This window comes from Pseudorca crassidens, chromosome 2, assembly GCF_039906515.1.
Source record: "Pseudorca crassidens isolate mPseCra1 chromosome 2, mPseCra1.hap1, whole genome shotgun sequence".
Classification (NCBI taxonomy): Eukaryota; Metazoa; Chordata; class Mammalia; order Artiodactyla; family Delphinidae; genus Pseudorca; species Pseudorca crassidens.
The window spans coordinates 97,448,908-97,460,736 of NC_090297.1; the positions used below are offsets into that span (position 1 = coordinate 97,448,908).

Sequence of the window (11,829 nt, forward strand, 5' to 3'; positions counted from 1 at the left end):
CCTTCCCCCTCCTCATATCCTCAAGTCCATTCTCTAGTAGGTCTGTGTCTTTATTCCTGTCTTACCCCTAGGTTCTTCATGACATTTCTTTTTCTTATATTCCATATATATGTGTTAGCATACGATATTTGTCTTTCTCTTTCTGACTTACTTCACTCTGTATGACAGACTCTAGGTCCATCCACCTCACCACAAATAACTCAATTTCGTTTCTTTTTATGGCTGAGTAATATTCCATTGTATATATGTGCCACATCTTCTTTATCCATTCATCTGATGATGGACACTTAGGTTGCTTCCATTTCCTGACTATTGTAAATAGAGCTGCAATGAACATTTTGGTACATGACTCTTTTTGAATTATGGTTTTCTCAGGGTATATGCCCAGTAGTGGGTTTGCTGGGTCATATGGTAGTTCTATTTGTAGTTTTTAAAGGAACCTCCATACTGTTCTCCATAGTGACTGTATCAATTTACATTCCCACCAGCAGTGCAAGAGTGTTCCCTTTTCTCCACACCGTCTCCAGCATTTATTGTTTCTAGATTTTTTGATGATGGCCATTCTGACCTGTGTGAGATGATACCTCATTGTAGTTTTGATTTGCATTTCTCTAATGATTAATGATGTTGAGCATTCTTTCATGTGTTTGTTGGCTATCTGTATATCTTCTTAGGAGAAATGTCTATTTAGGTCTTCTGCCCATTTTTGGATTGGGTTGTTTGTTTTTTTGTTATTGAGCTGCATGATCTGCTTGTAGATTTTGGAGATTAATCCTTTGTCAGTTGCTTCATTTGCAAATATTTTCTCCCATTCTGAGGGTTAAGAAAAGTTTTAAGAACAGCTAATACCTGCCAAGGGTTTTTACTGTTTATTTTCCAATAAAAACATGCTTTGATGCCAGGCACAAAATGTCCACCTCATGAAAACCACAATGTTTAAACAGATGCTTATCAGCCCTGAGAACTGCCAAAAAAGCTAATAAGCTGGTGCTTTTCATGGTGATGGTCTCTACCACCCTGTTAGGAGCCATGACATTTTGTCCTTATTGAGCAGAGAAGGTGGTGGTGAGGGGAGTGCAGGTTGGAGGTACACAAAGTGGTGTTTGTAGGGGAGGAGATCTGTTGACTTACTGATTAGCTATATACACATTTGGGTTAAATGCTCTCCACTTGGAAGATATCCTTTGTGATAACCTGGTACTCAGATGGTATAAAAAGAAAATCCAGGCTCTGCTAGACCAGAGCCAATGGCAACCATGGCAAAGCTTATTCTCACAGGTGAGTCTGTAATTGGAGATAAAGCCTTGTTCTTACCTGATTTATTTTTCTCTCTGCATCTGACAGGCATGAGATAGTCTTCACACACACCTCTATGCTTTTCTATTGTTCTTTCATTATTTCAAATTTCCAAGAGAATCCAGACATACACAAATGAGTCTACTTCTGATTCTTTTAATCTCAATTGACTCTGGCAGCATTTCTACCTTCGTTGATGCCACAAGCATGGTCCTAAAAGAAAGGCTAGTTTTCTTCCAATGCTTGTCTTACACTCCCATTCCTTGTTGGGTTGTTCCCATTTCTCTATTCATCTTCCTGCACCACCTCATTTTAATTGATTTTATTTTAATTTACATGTTTGTGTTTTTGGTCTATCTTTTTCAGAGATGAAAATCAGTGGGAACTGAGACAGAGTTATGCAAGTTATCTTTGATCTACTGTTTTCAGAATTATTTCTCTTTAATCCCTTACTGTCTTACTGAGTTGCTGATGTATTATAAAAATATCAGTTATAATTCAATCATTTAAAGGGGTTGATTCAGTACATTGTTTAGAGCCAATTTATATCCATAGCTTATTAGTTGCTCTAGAGCTGAGATTTACAAACTTTTTATAGCTTCAGAACCTTTTCCAAATGAAACCTCTAGCTCAATTTATAAAGCAATCAGGTCAAAAGTGTCCTGGTAGAAGCCAGGGAACAGCATCTGGAGCCTTGCCTAACAGTTTCTAGTTCTCTTCTACCGTAAGAGCTCTTAAAGTTGGTATAAAAAAACTTGAAGGCCCCAAGAGATACTGAATTCACTGATTTAGAGGATGCTTTGTGTGTGAAGCTGTATTCATCCCAGTTAAGGGTGGTGAAGCATGGATGGGTGTGTAGTCATTGAGTAGAGTAAATTTTGGGTAGTTTCAGTACATAGATCTCCCATAGGTAGTAGACTTCCAACTCTGTCTTCCGTAACATTTGTTACTGACATGGAAGAAGGAAGAAGAGAGAGCCATGCTCATTTTTGACTAAGAGAAGGGAAGTACAGATTTATTGGTGCCTTCACTGAAAAGCCTACTCTTTGGCATAACCCCTAAGTGCCACTTGGGCTATAAAAACCTATGACCCATAGGATGGTACCGAAGGCCTCAGAATTATATTCTACAAGATATAGACAATTGGTTCAGAATACATGTGTTTTCTTTCTCTCTAGGTCTGGCCCTTCTGCTGAATGCTCAGCTAGGTAAGTCATGGACTCTGTATTATATTCTTGACATAATTTTTTCCTACAATAAACCTAAAATCTTTATAAATTACTCATAATGCAATTGTCTGCGTAATGTATTAAATGTGATTTTTTTATATTCTAATATTACTTTTTAAAAAGCATATCAAGGGCTTCCCTGGTGGCGCAGTGGTTGAGAGTCCGCCTGCCGATGCAGGGGACATGGGTTTGTGCCCCGGTCCGGGAAGATCCCACATGCTGCGGAGCGGTTAGGCCCGTGAGCCATGGCCACTGAGCCTGCGCGTCTGGAGCCTGTGCTCTGCAACGGAAGAGGCCACAACTGTGAGAGGTCCGCGTACCACCCAAAAAATAAATAAATAAAAATAAAAGCATATCAAGAGATAGATAAGCTATGCTAGGAAAGAAAGCTACTGTCTTCTTTACAGACAGATGGATTTGATGTTGGGAGAAACTGTTATTTTGCATTGGCTGCCACTGTTATTCTCTTCAGCATGACCACCTGAGAGTTGTAAGTTGGTATTCACTGGGCTTCATAGGACTACTGGGCATTTTTTCTTCAGTGGTTCCTAGGCTTCACCAAGATCCCAAAGTGAATCTGTCAAAGTTAAAAATAACCAACTTGAAAGTCAGTGACTAGTTCCCAAGTTAGAAGCTTTGAAATCATTTGCAAGATTGTTCCTATTAACCACCCTTACACAGAGATCAGGTATCTGAGGCAAAGGGAGGGAAACAGAAGCAGGGCTAAAACTTACAGCACATTTCAGTGGCACCTAAGTCAGGCCATTTTTCTTACTTCTTATTACTCTCAGGTTCTGCCTACCAGCTGATGTGCTACTTCACCAACTGGTCCCAGTACCGACCAGGCCTGGGAAGTTTCAAGCCTGACGACATCGACCCCTGCCTCTGTACTCACCTGATTTATGCCTTTGCTGGGATGAGAAACAACGAGATCACCACCATTGAATGGAATGATGTGACTCTCTACCAATCTTTCAATAGCCTGAAAAACAAGTAAGAGAACGGGAAGATATCTAAGTTGGTATCTCTGCAGTTCAGGTTCAGTGAGTCTGAGGTGGGAACCAAGACTCTGTTATTTCTAACAAGCTTCCCTATGATGCTGATGCTTCTGGTCCAGGAGCTACGCTTTAAGTATCGAGGATATAGGTAACGTAGCACGTTGCCTGCTCTAGCTAGTATTAAAAAATAGTTCTGTATCTTCCTTTCACTGTAATTATCTTTTTTATGACTCAGGAAACTGCAAACCATCTTAGCTACTTGCATCAGAGAACAGGAGGCAGAGGATACTGAAGATTAGACATAACAGAGCCCAAGAAATCAGAAGAGTTTGCTGTATTTTAATAGAGTTCTGTTCTGTGTAAAAATGAAACAAAACAAACAAAAACCCTGGTATCTTTTAATTTCTAATTTGTTCAGTTAGTTACATCCAGGAGAAGTAAGGCTACAGGCCATTGCTACCTTCAGTAGTGGCAGTATCTTGAATGCAGCCACTAGAACTTGAGTTATGATACCTAAGAAGAAATAAACCCCTTCAGAGTGGTATTTCTCAAAGTGTGATCCATTGACCATGCAACAAAATCACATGAGTCACTTGACAAAAATCTCAATCCCTAATCCAACTGAATCACAATCTCTGAGAAAGGGGTTAAAAACCTGGAATTTTAATGTTGTCCTCCAACTCTGGTCCTTGTACTTCATTCTTATATAAACTGATGTTTGAGAACCACTATTCCAGAAAATGTGTATGATTTTAAGCCAACTGATTTATATTCATTATCATAAAGTCTGAGAAAGTAATTATGTTCAAGCAATATTTACCATTTCATCTGATAGAGTAGAATGTAAGAATTGCCAATACATTCCAATTTTTAAAAAACCCGGTTGCTTAATTTAGATTTTTCTAAAGAACTCTGAGTGCATTCATAATGATAACACGAATAATTTTTATAAAGTGTTCAGTAGTGAAGGAAAATTATTATACAGAATATTTTATCAAGGCAACATCAAAGTTTCTGACCAGGCCCAATACCGAAGCAATGTTATTTTAAATTGAGGGACTCATAGATTTTGAAGTTTTTCTTTTCTATCCTTTGCTTTAAAGGAACAGCCAGCTGAAAACTCTCCTGGCCATTGGAGGCTGGAATTTTGGAACTGCCCCGTAAGTCCTCTACGAGAGAGCCTGGTATTCATTTGTTACAGAAAACAAGTTAGCCCAATGTGACCTATGTCCCTTCAGATTTCACATCTTAAGACAGGATATTAAGGATATACATTAAACAAATATGCTACTTAAATAAATTACTACACCAGAATCTCAGTATTAATTAGAATACCATTTATTTTGTACATTTACATTTAGTTGGATATTCTGGGACTACATTCACAGAAGCTTAGTTACTGAGATTTCAAAACAACCTCTTCTCAAAATGTTTCTGAAGTACAACCCCTGAGGAGAGTGTTATAGCACTTCTGTCTATTTACCTTCTGGGAGAAGGGAAGAGAAAGTCATGCAAATAAACAAGAAGAATTTTTTGAGGTTATACAAACATCAGGGACTATTTGGAGAGACAACACAGTGGGCCAAGGTAGCCAGGTGTTCAAAGTAACAGGTACAATTTGGGAGAAAGATCAGAGTTGGGTGGATAACAAAACAAAGAGAACACTGAGGTACCATGGCTGACAGAGCAGTGATTACAAAGCAAGCACAGGAGAAAGCCAGGAACATAGTTTTATCTGGGATGTGGGTCTTGGTGTAAAGCTCTGAGGCAGAAATATAGGAGTTTGACTTTGTTACAAGGTGTTGGGACTACCAAGGCCTCACCCTGCTTTCTTTGGATCTCCTTCAGTTTCACTGCCATGGTTTCCACTCCAGAGAATCGCAAGACTTTCATTTCTTCAGTCATCAAATTCCTGCGTCAGTATGGATTTGATGGGCTGGACTTCGATTGGGAGTACCCTGGCTCTCGTGGAAGCCCTTCTCAGGACAAGCATCTCTTCACTGTCCTGGTGCAGGTGAGGAGGGAGGTGTCAGTGTTTAGCCCAAGAAAATTCAAAGCCTGTTCTTTTCAAGGAGAACCTGGTGGTCCAGAGTGAAACTAAACTGGGATTTAGAATTTTGGAAACTTTACATTGCAAAGATTCTTAGATATCATGCCTACATTCAACAGCCTTTAATAATAATAATATTATGATGTGTGCTATGTGTCAGGCACAATTCTACAAGCTGGTTTTAGAATCATAACTCATTTCATCTTCGTATCTACTCTATGATATAGGTACTGTAAGTACCATAACCTTTATTTTACAGACGAGGAAGCTAATATATAGCGGGTTTAAGTAACTTGCCTAATATCACACAACTAATAGGTGTCATAACTACCCAAGTAGTCTGACTACAGAGCCCATTGCTTCTAACCTTTATATTAGACTGCCTATTATCACTGAGCACTTACACCATCCCAGACACTGCATTAAGTGTCAGGCTAAAGATAAGAATAAGACACAATCCTTGGCATTAAAAACTACACCATCTTAGGTGGAAGCCTGAAAAATAACCAACAATTACAGTACACTTAGGTAAATGTCATGATAGAGGTATTCAGAGTGCAAAAGTAGCAAAGAGAGAAGGTACCTAATTCTGCTCTGGGGCAGGATCAAGAAGAGCTTAGTCTTAAAAGTGGTGTTAACCAATTAAGTGACGATGGGATTGCACAAATGAAGACATGTAGATATGTGTGAGCAGGTATGTGAGTAATGGATTATGAGGCTGCACCAGAGACAAGAATCAGATCATGTAGGATTTGTATATTACGTTAAGTAATTTGGACATTATGTTCAAGGCAACTTTGAAGGATTTTTAAGTAATGGAAAGATATGACGAAGCTCATGTTTTAGAAGGATCACTCTGGCTTTAACCACGGCGGATGAATTAGAAGGTAAGGAGTCAGGAATAGAGTTAGGAGGCTATTGCAATAAATCGAGCAAGAGATGCTGAGGGTCTGAACGAATACCCTAACAGTGAGAACAGAAAAAGGAAGTATATAAGAGATATTAGGAGGGTAGAATCAATAGGATTTGGAGACCAATTGGAAGTGGAAAAGGAGAGAACTTCCAGTTTTCTGACCTTGAGAACTAGTTTGACTATGGTCCTGTTAACTAAGATGGTAAATACAGGAAAAAAGGTAGATTTGGAGCAAGAAAAAGGGCTCATTAATTTGTCTTTGAACATGCTGAGTGAGAGGAATCTGTAGAACATCCTATAGTTTTGCCTAATAGACACTGGATGAATAGATATTGGGTGAATGCCAAGCTGGAGTTCAGAACAAAGGACTTGATTTGATATACCGTATTGACGTCATCAGCAAAGGTAGATAACTAAGAGATCACCAAGGAAAAATGAATGGAGTGAGAAAAGCCAAGGATGGCTTTTAGATTTACTCTCCCCCAAGACAGGGTTTTTTCCTATACCATCTGTTATACCAGATTGTCAGGCAGCCTCCAATAGTTTCAATATTAAGTAATTCACTGGTTGAAAAATAAACCTACTTACTTGTTGAACAGCTCTAGAGATCAAAAAGAACATCTGTATTCTTAGTCAATACATGCGTCCAGTCATAATTAATAACTTCCAATTAGTGGTTCTAGCTCTGCCCACTGAAGTAACATAGAATAAAGCTGCACCTTTTGCAATATATTAGTTCGATATTTGAAGACAGCTATATCTTGCCTATAATTTTTCTCCTTCTAGTTAAATAACCTAGTTCCTTTAACAAGTACCCATACAACAATTTTCAGACCCACTCTTCACTGGAACACACTCTGGTACACCCTAATAATGCAGTTATAAAAACTAAATCCATGGATTCCCTGGTGGCGCAGTGCTTGAGAGTCTGCCTGCCGATGCAGGGGGCGCTGGTTCGTGCCCTGGTCTGGGAAGATCCCACATGCCATGGAGTGGCTGAGCCCGTGAGCCATGGTCGTTGAGCCTGCGCGTCCGGAGCCTGTGCTCTGCAATGGGAGAGGCCACAAGAGTGAGAGGCCTGCGTACCGCAAAAAAAAAAAAAAAAAAAAAAACTGAATCCAGTGCTCCGGGTAAGATTAGAGTCACAAAATAACAGTGGATTAACCTCTAGCATTGAACGGGAACCTATCACCTGGCTGTTACCACCTTCCTCACTGGCCAATTCAGCATTTCATTTGATGGGATGTCAGTCCTATAAAGTAGCTCATTTACTGGACAAAGGGAAGCAAATCTCTATATTGCTAAAAGCTGGATATAGGTTACTGTAGCAAGTACAACTTCAAAGTGTAGTGATATAAGTAAAGCTCTGACTGGTCATCTGGAACCTGGGTTCTCGTCATGACCTGGATACTCACTTGCTGTGAGACTTTGGTGAAATTGTCTAACTTCTATGCATATTAGCTATAAAATGAATACCATCAATTCTGTCTACTTTATAGGGATATGCAGAAACTAAAGATAAAATATGTGAAAGCACTTTGAAAAAGAAAAGCATTATACAAACATATATTTATTAATATTTAAGGAGGTGAAATCAGTTTCATAGATGTCCTACTATACTTGATTATTCTATAGGAAATGCGTGAAGCTTTTGAGCAGGAGGCCATCCAAACCAACAAGCCCAGGCTGCTGGTCACTGCTGCAGTAGCTGCTGGCATCTCCAACATCCAGTCTGGCTATGAGATTCCTCAGCTGTCCCAGTGAGTGACTCACCTTATCCTCAAACTCCTATAGGTATCAGTTTTGCAAAACAGACTTGTCCTTAGTCTGTCTTGCCACTCAGGGACTTTGTTTAAGAGGCATTGGAAGTGGTATCTTTTGTCTGCACAGGTGTGGGAAATAACAATTGGAAATGCTTTTAAACGCTTTATCCCACCTCAGGTACCTAGACTACATCCATGTCATGACTTATGACTTCTATGGCCCATGGGAGGGCTACACTGGAGAGAACAGCCCCCTCTACAAATACCCAACTGACACTGGCAACAATGCTTACCTCAATGTGGTGAGTACCCACACAGATGCAGGTTCAGACCAGAGATGTTGTAAATCACATGGAGATTCAGAGACAAAAGAAATATAAATTCTGCAAAAGTCTCATTTGGGCAACTCTCTTCTTAAGTGGCTGATCATATTTCATTAACTATAACCTCACCAAAATATTTCCAAAAATACCAACTAATCTATCTGTTATTAGCATCATTCAATTTTACCTTTTAGGACAGTGGACTAGCATAACTAAGCAATGGGTCATCAGCTGGGTGGGCCTCTAACTCACCTGCTACATTTTCAGGATTATGCCATGAACTACTGGAAGAACAATGGGGCCCCAGCTGAGAAGCTCATCGTTGGATTCCCTGCCTATGGACACGACTACATCCTAAGCAACCCTTCCAACAATGGCATTGGTGCCCCCACTTCTGGTGCTGGTCCTGCTGGGCCCTACACCAGGCAGGCTGGGTTCCTGGCCTACTATGAGGTAGGTAGCCTGGGCTTTACAGTTGAAATTCTGTGAATTTCATGCCCTGTGCTGCACAGTAGCCTTAGGGCTAGAATCTGTGTAAAGCTTGAATGTTCATTTTGTCCACTACTTACCTACTGTAACACAAATATTACTCCAAATGCTTCAGGTGTTTAAGTAACCTATTCATTTACCTAATCCAGTATGAAGAACATTTGTAGTGTGCAGTATCCCTTCAAACAACAGACTACATACTTAAGGTCATTTATATTAGCACTTAAGGGAATTAAATAACTGTATCTCCCATACTAACATGGGTTCTCAAAATCAAGCACTAAAAATAGGGATAACATCTGAGTACTTCAAAAACAACTTGATCTTATTTACTGCAAACAAAAACCCATAATTAGAAATCTGAGGAAATCCCCTATTGCAGGCATGACAGAAAAAAAAAAATCAAAGAGGAAATTGTATGTTTTCTCTTTTTGGGGAGTCATACTTAAAGGATTTGAATCTCTTGACTTTTTAAAGATCTGCACCTTCCTGAAAGATGGAGCCACTCAGGCATGGGATGCCTCTCAGTACGTGCCCTACACCTATGAGGGCAATGAGTGGGTTGGCTATGACAACGTCAAGAGCTTTAATATCAAGGTAAGGTCAGCCCCTCCAATGTACTGTGAGCTCAGCCCTGAGTCCCCCGAAATAAAATGACTGCTGGTGTCCTCTATCCTTAAACAGGCTGAGTGGCTTAAACAGAACAACTTTGGAGGTGCCATGGTCTGGGCCATTGACATGGATGACTTCACAGGCACATTCTGTAACCAGGGCAAGTTCCCCCTGATCAACACCTTGAAGGATGTTCTTGGCCTGAAGAGTGCAAGTAAGTGACAGCAGGGGGATGCCCATGGTGTATAAATGCTCCTTTTCCAACTCAAAAGACAGCCTAACATCTTCCCCCTTTGCCCCAGGAGTCTCTTCCCATTTTACCTCACTGTTCTTGCCTGCCTGAGAGAGAAGTGCTATATTCTTTCCTTACCCTTGAATGTCCACATCAGGAATTTTATGTTCTTATGAGAAACCAGGCTTACTGGGTGGGTTTTCCAGGTCTACTAATTCTTAAAGGTGTGGAAAAGCCTCAAGAAATTAGGCTGACCTTCAATATAAGCATTTATTTTTCTATGAATCCCTTATTAAAAGTCTCCTTCAGCCTGCTTGGGGAGATCGAACAAAAAATCCTAAGCAGTACTGAAATATTTCTAATCTATAATTCAGAGGAAGTACCAATTCCCTAAAATTTGTCCAGATTTTCTCTTACAGCTTATTTGCTTACTGCTTATAACCAGATCCTAGAAAAGCATTTTGCATATACTGGGTGCTCAGTAAAATATTTTTTAAATGATTTTAACATTATAAGAGAGAACTTTTAAAATTTAAAACTGGGCTGGCTTGAAATTATAGCTGTTCCTAATTCCTAAGATGGAGTTATCTTGTGAGCTCCTCAGTTACAGGGACCCAGAGCGAACTGCACTCCACCTCCAGACCTCACCCCAGGTCTGCTAGTTCTTCACCTCTAGGTGAATCTGAGAGCTTCTTCCAGGTCCACTAGTACGCTCTTCATGCTCTTTCAGGTTGCACCACCTCCACTCAGTCCAGTGAGCCCAACAGTCGTACCGGAAGTGGGAGTGGAAGTGGAAGTGGGAGTAGCAGCTCTGTGGGTAGTGGATACTGTGCCGGCAAAGCCAATGGCATCTACCCTGTGGCAAATAACAGAAATGCCTTCGTGAACTGCGCAAATGGAATCACATACGAGCAGTATTGCCCGGCTGGGCTTGTCTTTGACACCAGCTGTCAGTGCTGCAAGCTGGCATAAATCTGACCTGTGTCTCCATTCCCTAGTGTGCTGAACAGTCTCCTTTGTTTAGCACACCTTGCTCCTACCTAGAGTTCTGCAATAAAATCCATCAGTCAAAACATGAGTGTCCTTGGTTTTAAGTGATTTGGGTGGAGACCCTTCTAGATTTGAAAATACAGGTTGTGCATGGGGGTGGAGTGGCAGAAGAGAGTGTGTGAGGAAATGATGACACCAACAAACCCACAAGCCTTCTACTGGCTTAGGTTGATCTGCATAAAGGTTGGATGCTGTCAGGAGGAAACATCTGAATGTTTGGTGTTGGCATGGGATGAGGACATGAAGAAGATAGGTCTGCATCTTGGTGACTGTTCTCAGTAGGGAACCAAAGTGATTCTGGGAGACTCGGGGGCACAGGCCTGTTTGGCTTGCTCAAGGAACAGAAGGCCAGGACATTCTTTCCGTGTCTGCTGAGGTCCCAGAGCTGGTCCAGCTCCCCTGAATTGGCACCATCGGGAAGGTCTTTGCAGTGGGCTCCTTTGGGGATGTCTGCCTTTCTCAGGAGTGAAAGCAGAGGTCCTTTCCTTGAAACCATAGCTGTGGTCACTAGCAGCTGTGGTTTTACTGCATTATCTCCTCCCCTGGCTTGGCTGATTGACTGGCGTAGACGTCAGATTCAAGAGGGCTTATCAGATTATCACCCCTTGGAATCTGCAACAGAGAACAAGGAATGGCGAACAGTCCCTGAGACTGGCTCTGCCTATAATATGTAAGCTTAGGATCTGTAGTGAGAAACTGAAGAGAAGGGAAAGTTGCCCTGGATGCAGAGCAAGAAGACTAAAGGGGAGCAGTGGAGAAAAGCCACGATGAAAGATGCAGAGAGGACATTTATCAATAGCTTTCCAACTCTTCATTCTAGCTCCTTCCTGAGGCCCAGATGCATTTCTGCCTTTGGGTTCTGTGAAACACCCCT

The 11,829-nt window shown here is 40.9% G+C and overlaps 1 protein-coding gene across 1 annotated transcript; it reads left to right on the top strand.

The window, feature by feature from the left end:
- The first annotated feature begins 1,191 nt into the window (after positions 1-1,191).
- Positions 1,192-10,978, top strand: CHIA (chitinase acidic). The gene is made up of 11 exons (XM_067713321.1): positions 1,192-1,278; positions 2,475-2,504; positions 3,317-3,518; positions 4,627-4,683; positions 5,372-5,537; positions 8,122-8,246; positions 8,428-8,551; positions 8,840-9,025; positions 9,539-9,658; positions 9,746-9,887; positions 10,636-10,978. Exons 1-11 carry the CDS (start codon positions 1,248-1,250, stop codon positions 10,875-10,877), a joined length of 1,425 nt encoding a protein of 474 aa, XP_067569422.1. The 5' UTR covers positions 1,192-1,247; the 3' UTR covers positions 10,878-10,978.
- The last annotated feature ends 851 nt before the right edge of the window (positions 10,979-11,829 follow it).

What these genes read in the sequence shown, in the direction of transcription:
- CHIA (XM_067713321.1), top strand. Translation starts at nt 1,248, where the DNA reads ATGGCAACCATGGCAAAGCTTATTCTCACAG. An exon ending in TTCAATAGCCTGAAAAACAA is followed by an intron (nt 3,519 to 4,626) that starts GTAAGAGAACGG and finishes TTTGCTTTAAAG; the next exon opens with GAACAGCCAGCTGAAAACTC. An exon ending in GAGATTCCTCAGCTGTCCCA is followed by an intron (nt 8,247 to 8,427) that starts GTGAGTGACTCA and finishes ATCCCACCTCAG; the next exon opens with GTACCTAGACTACATCCATG.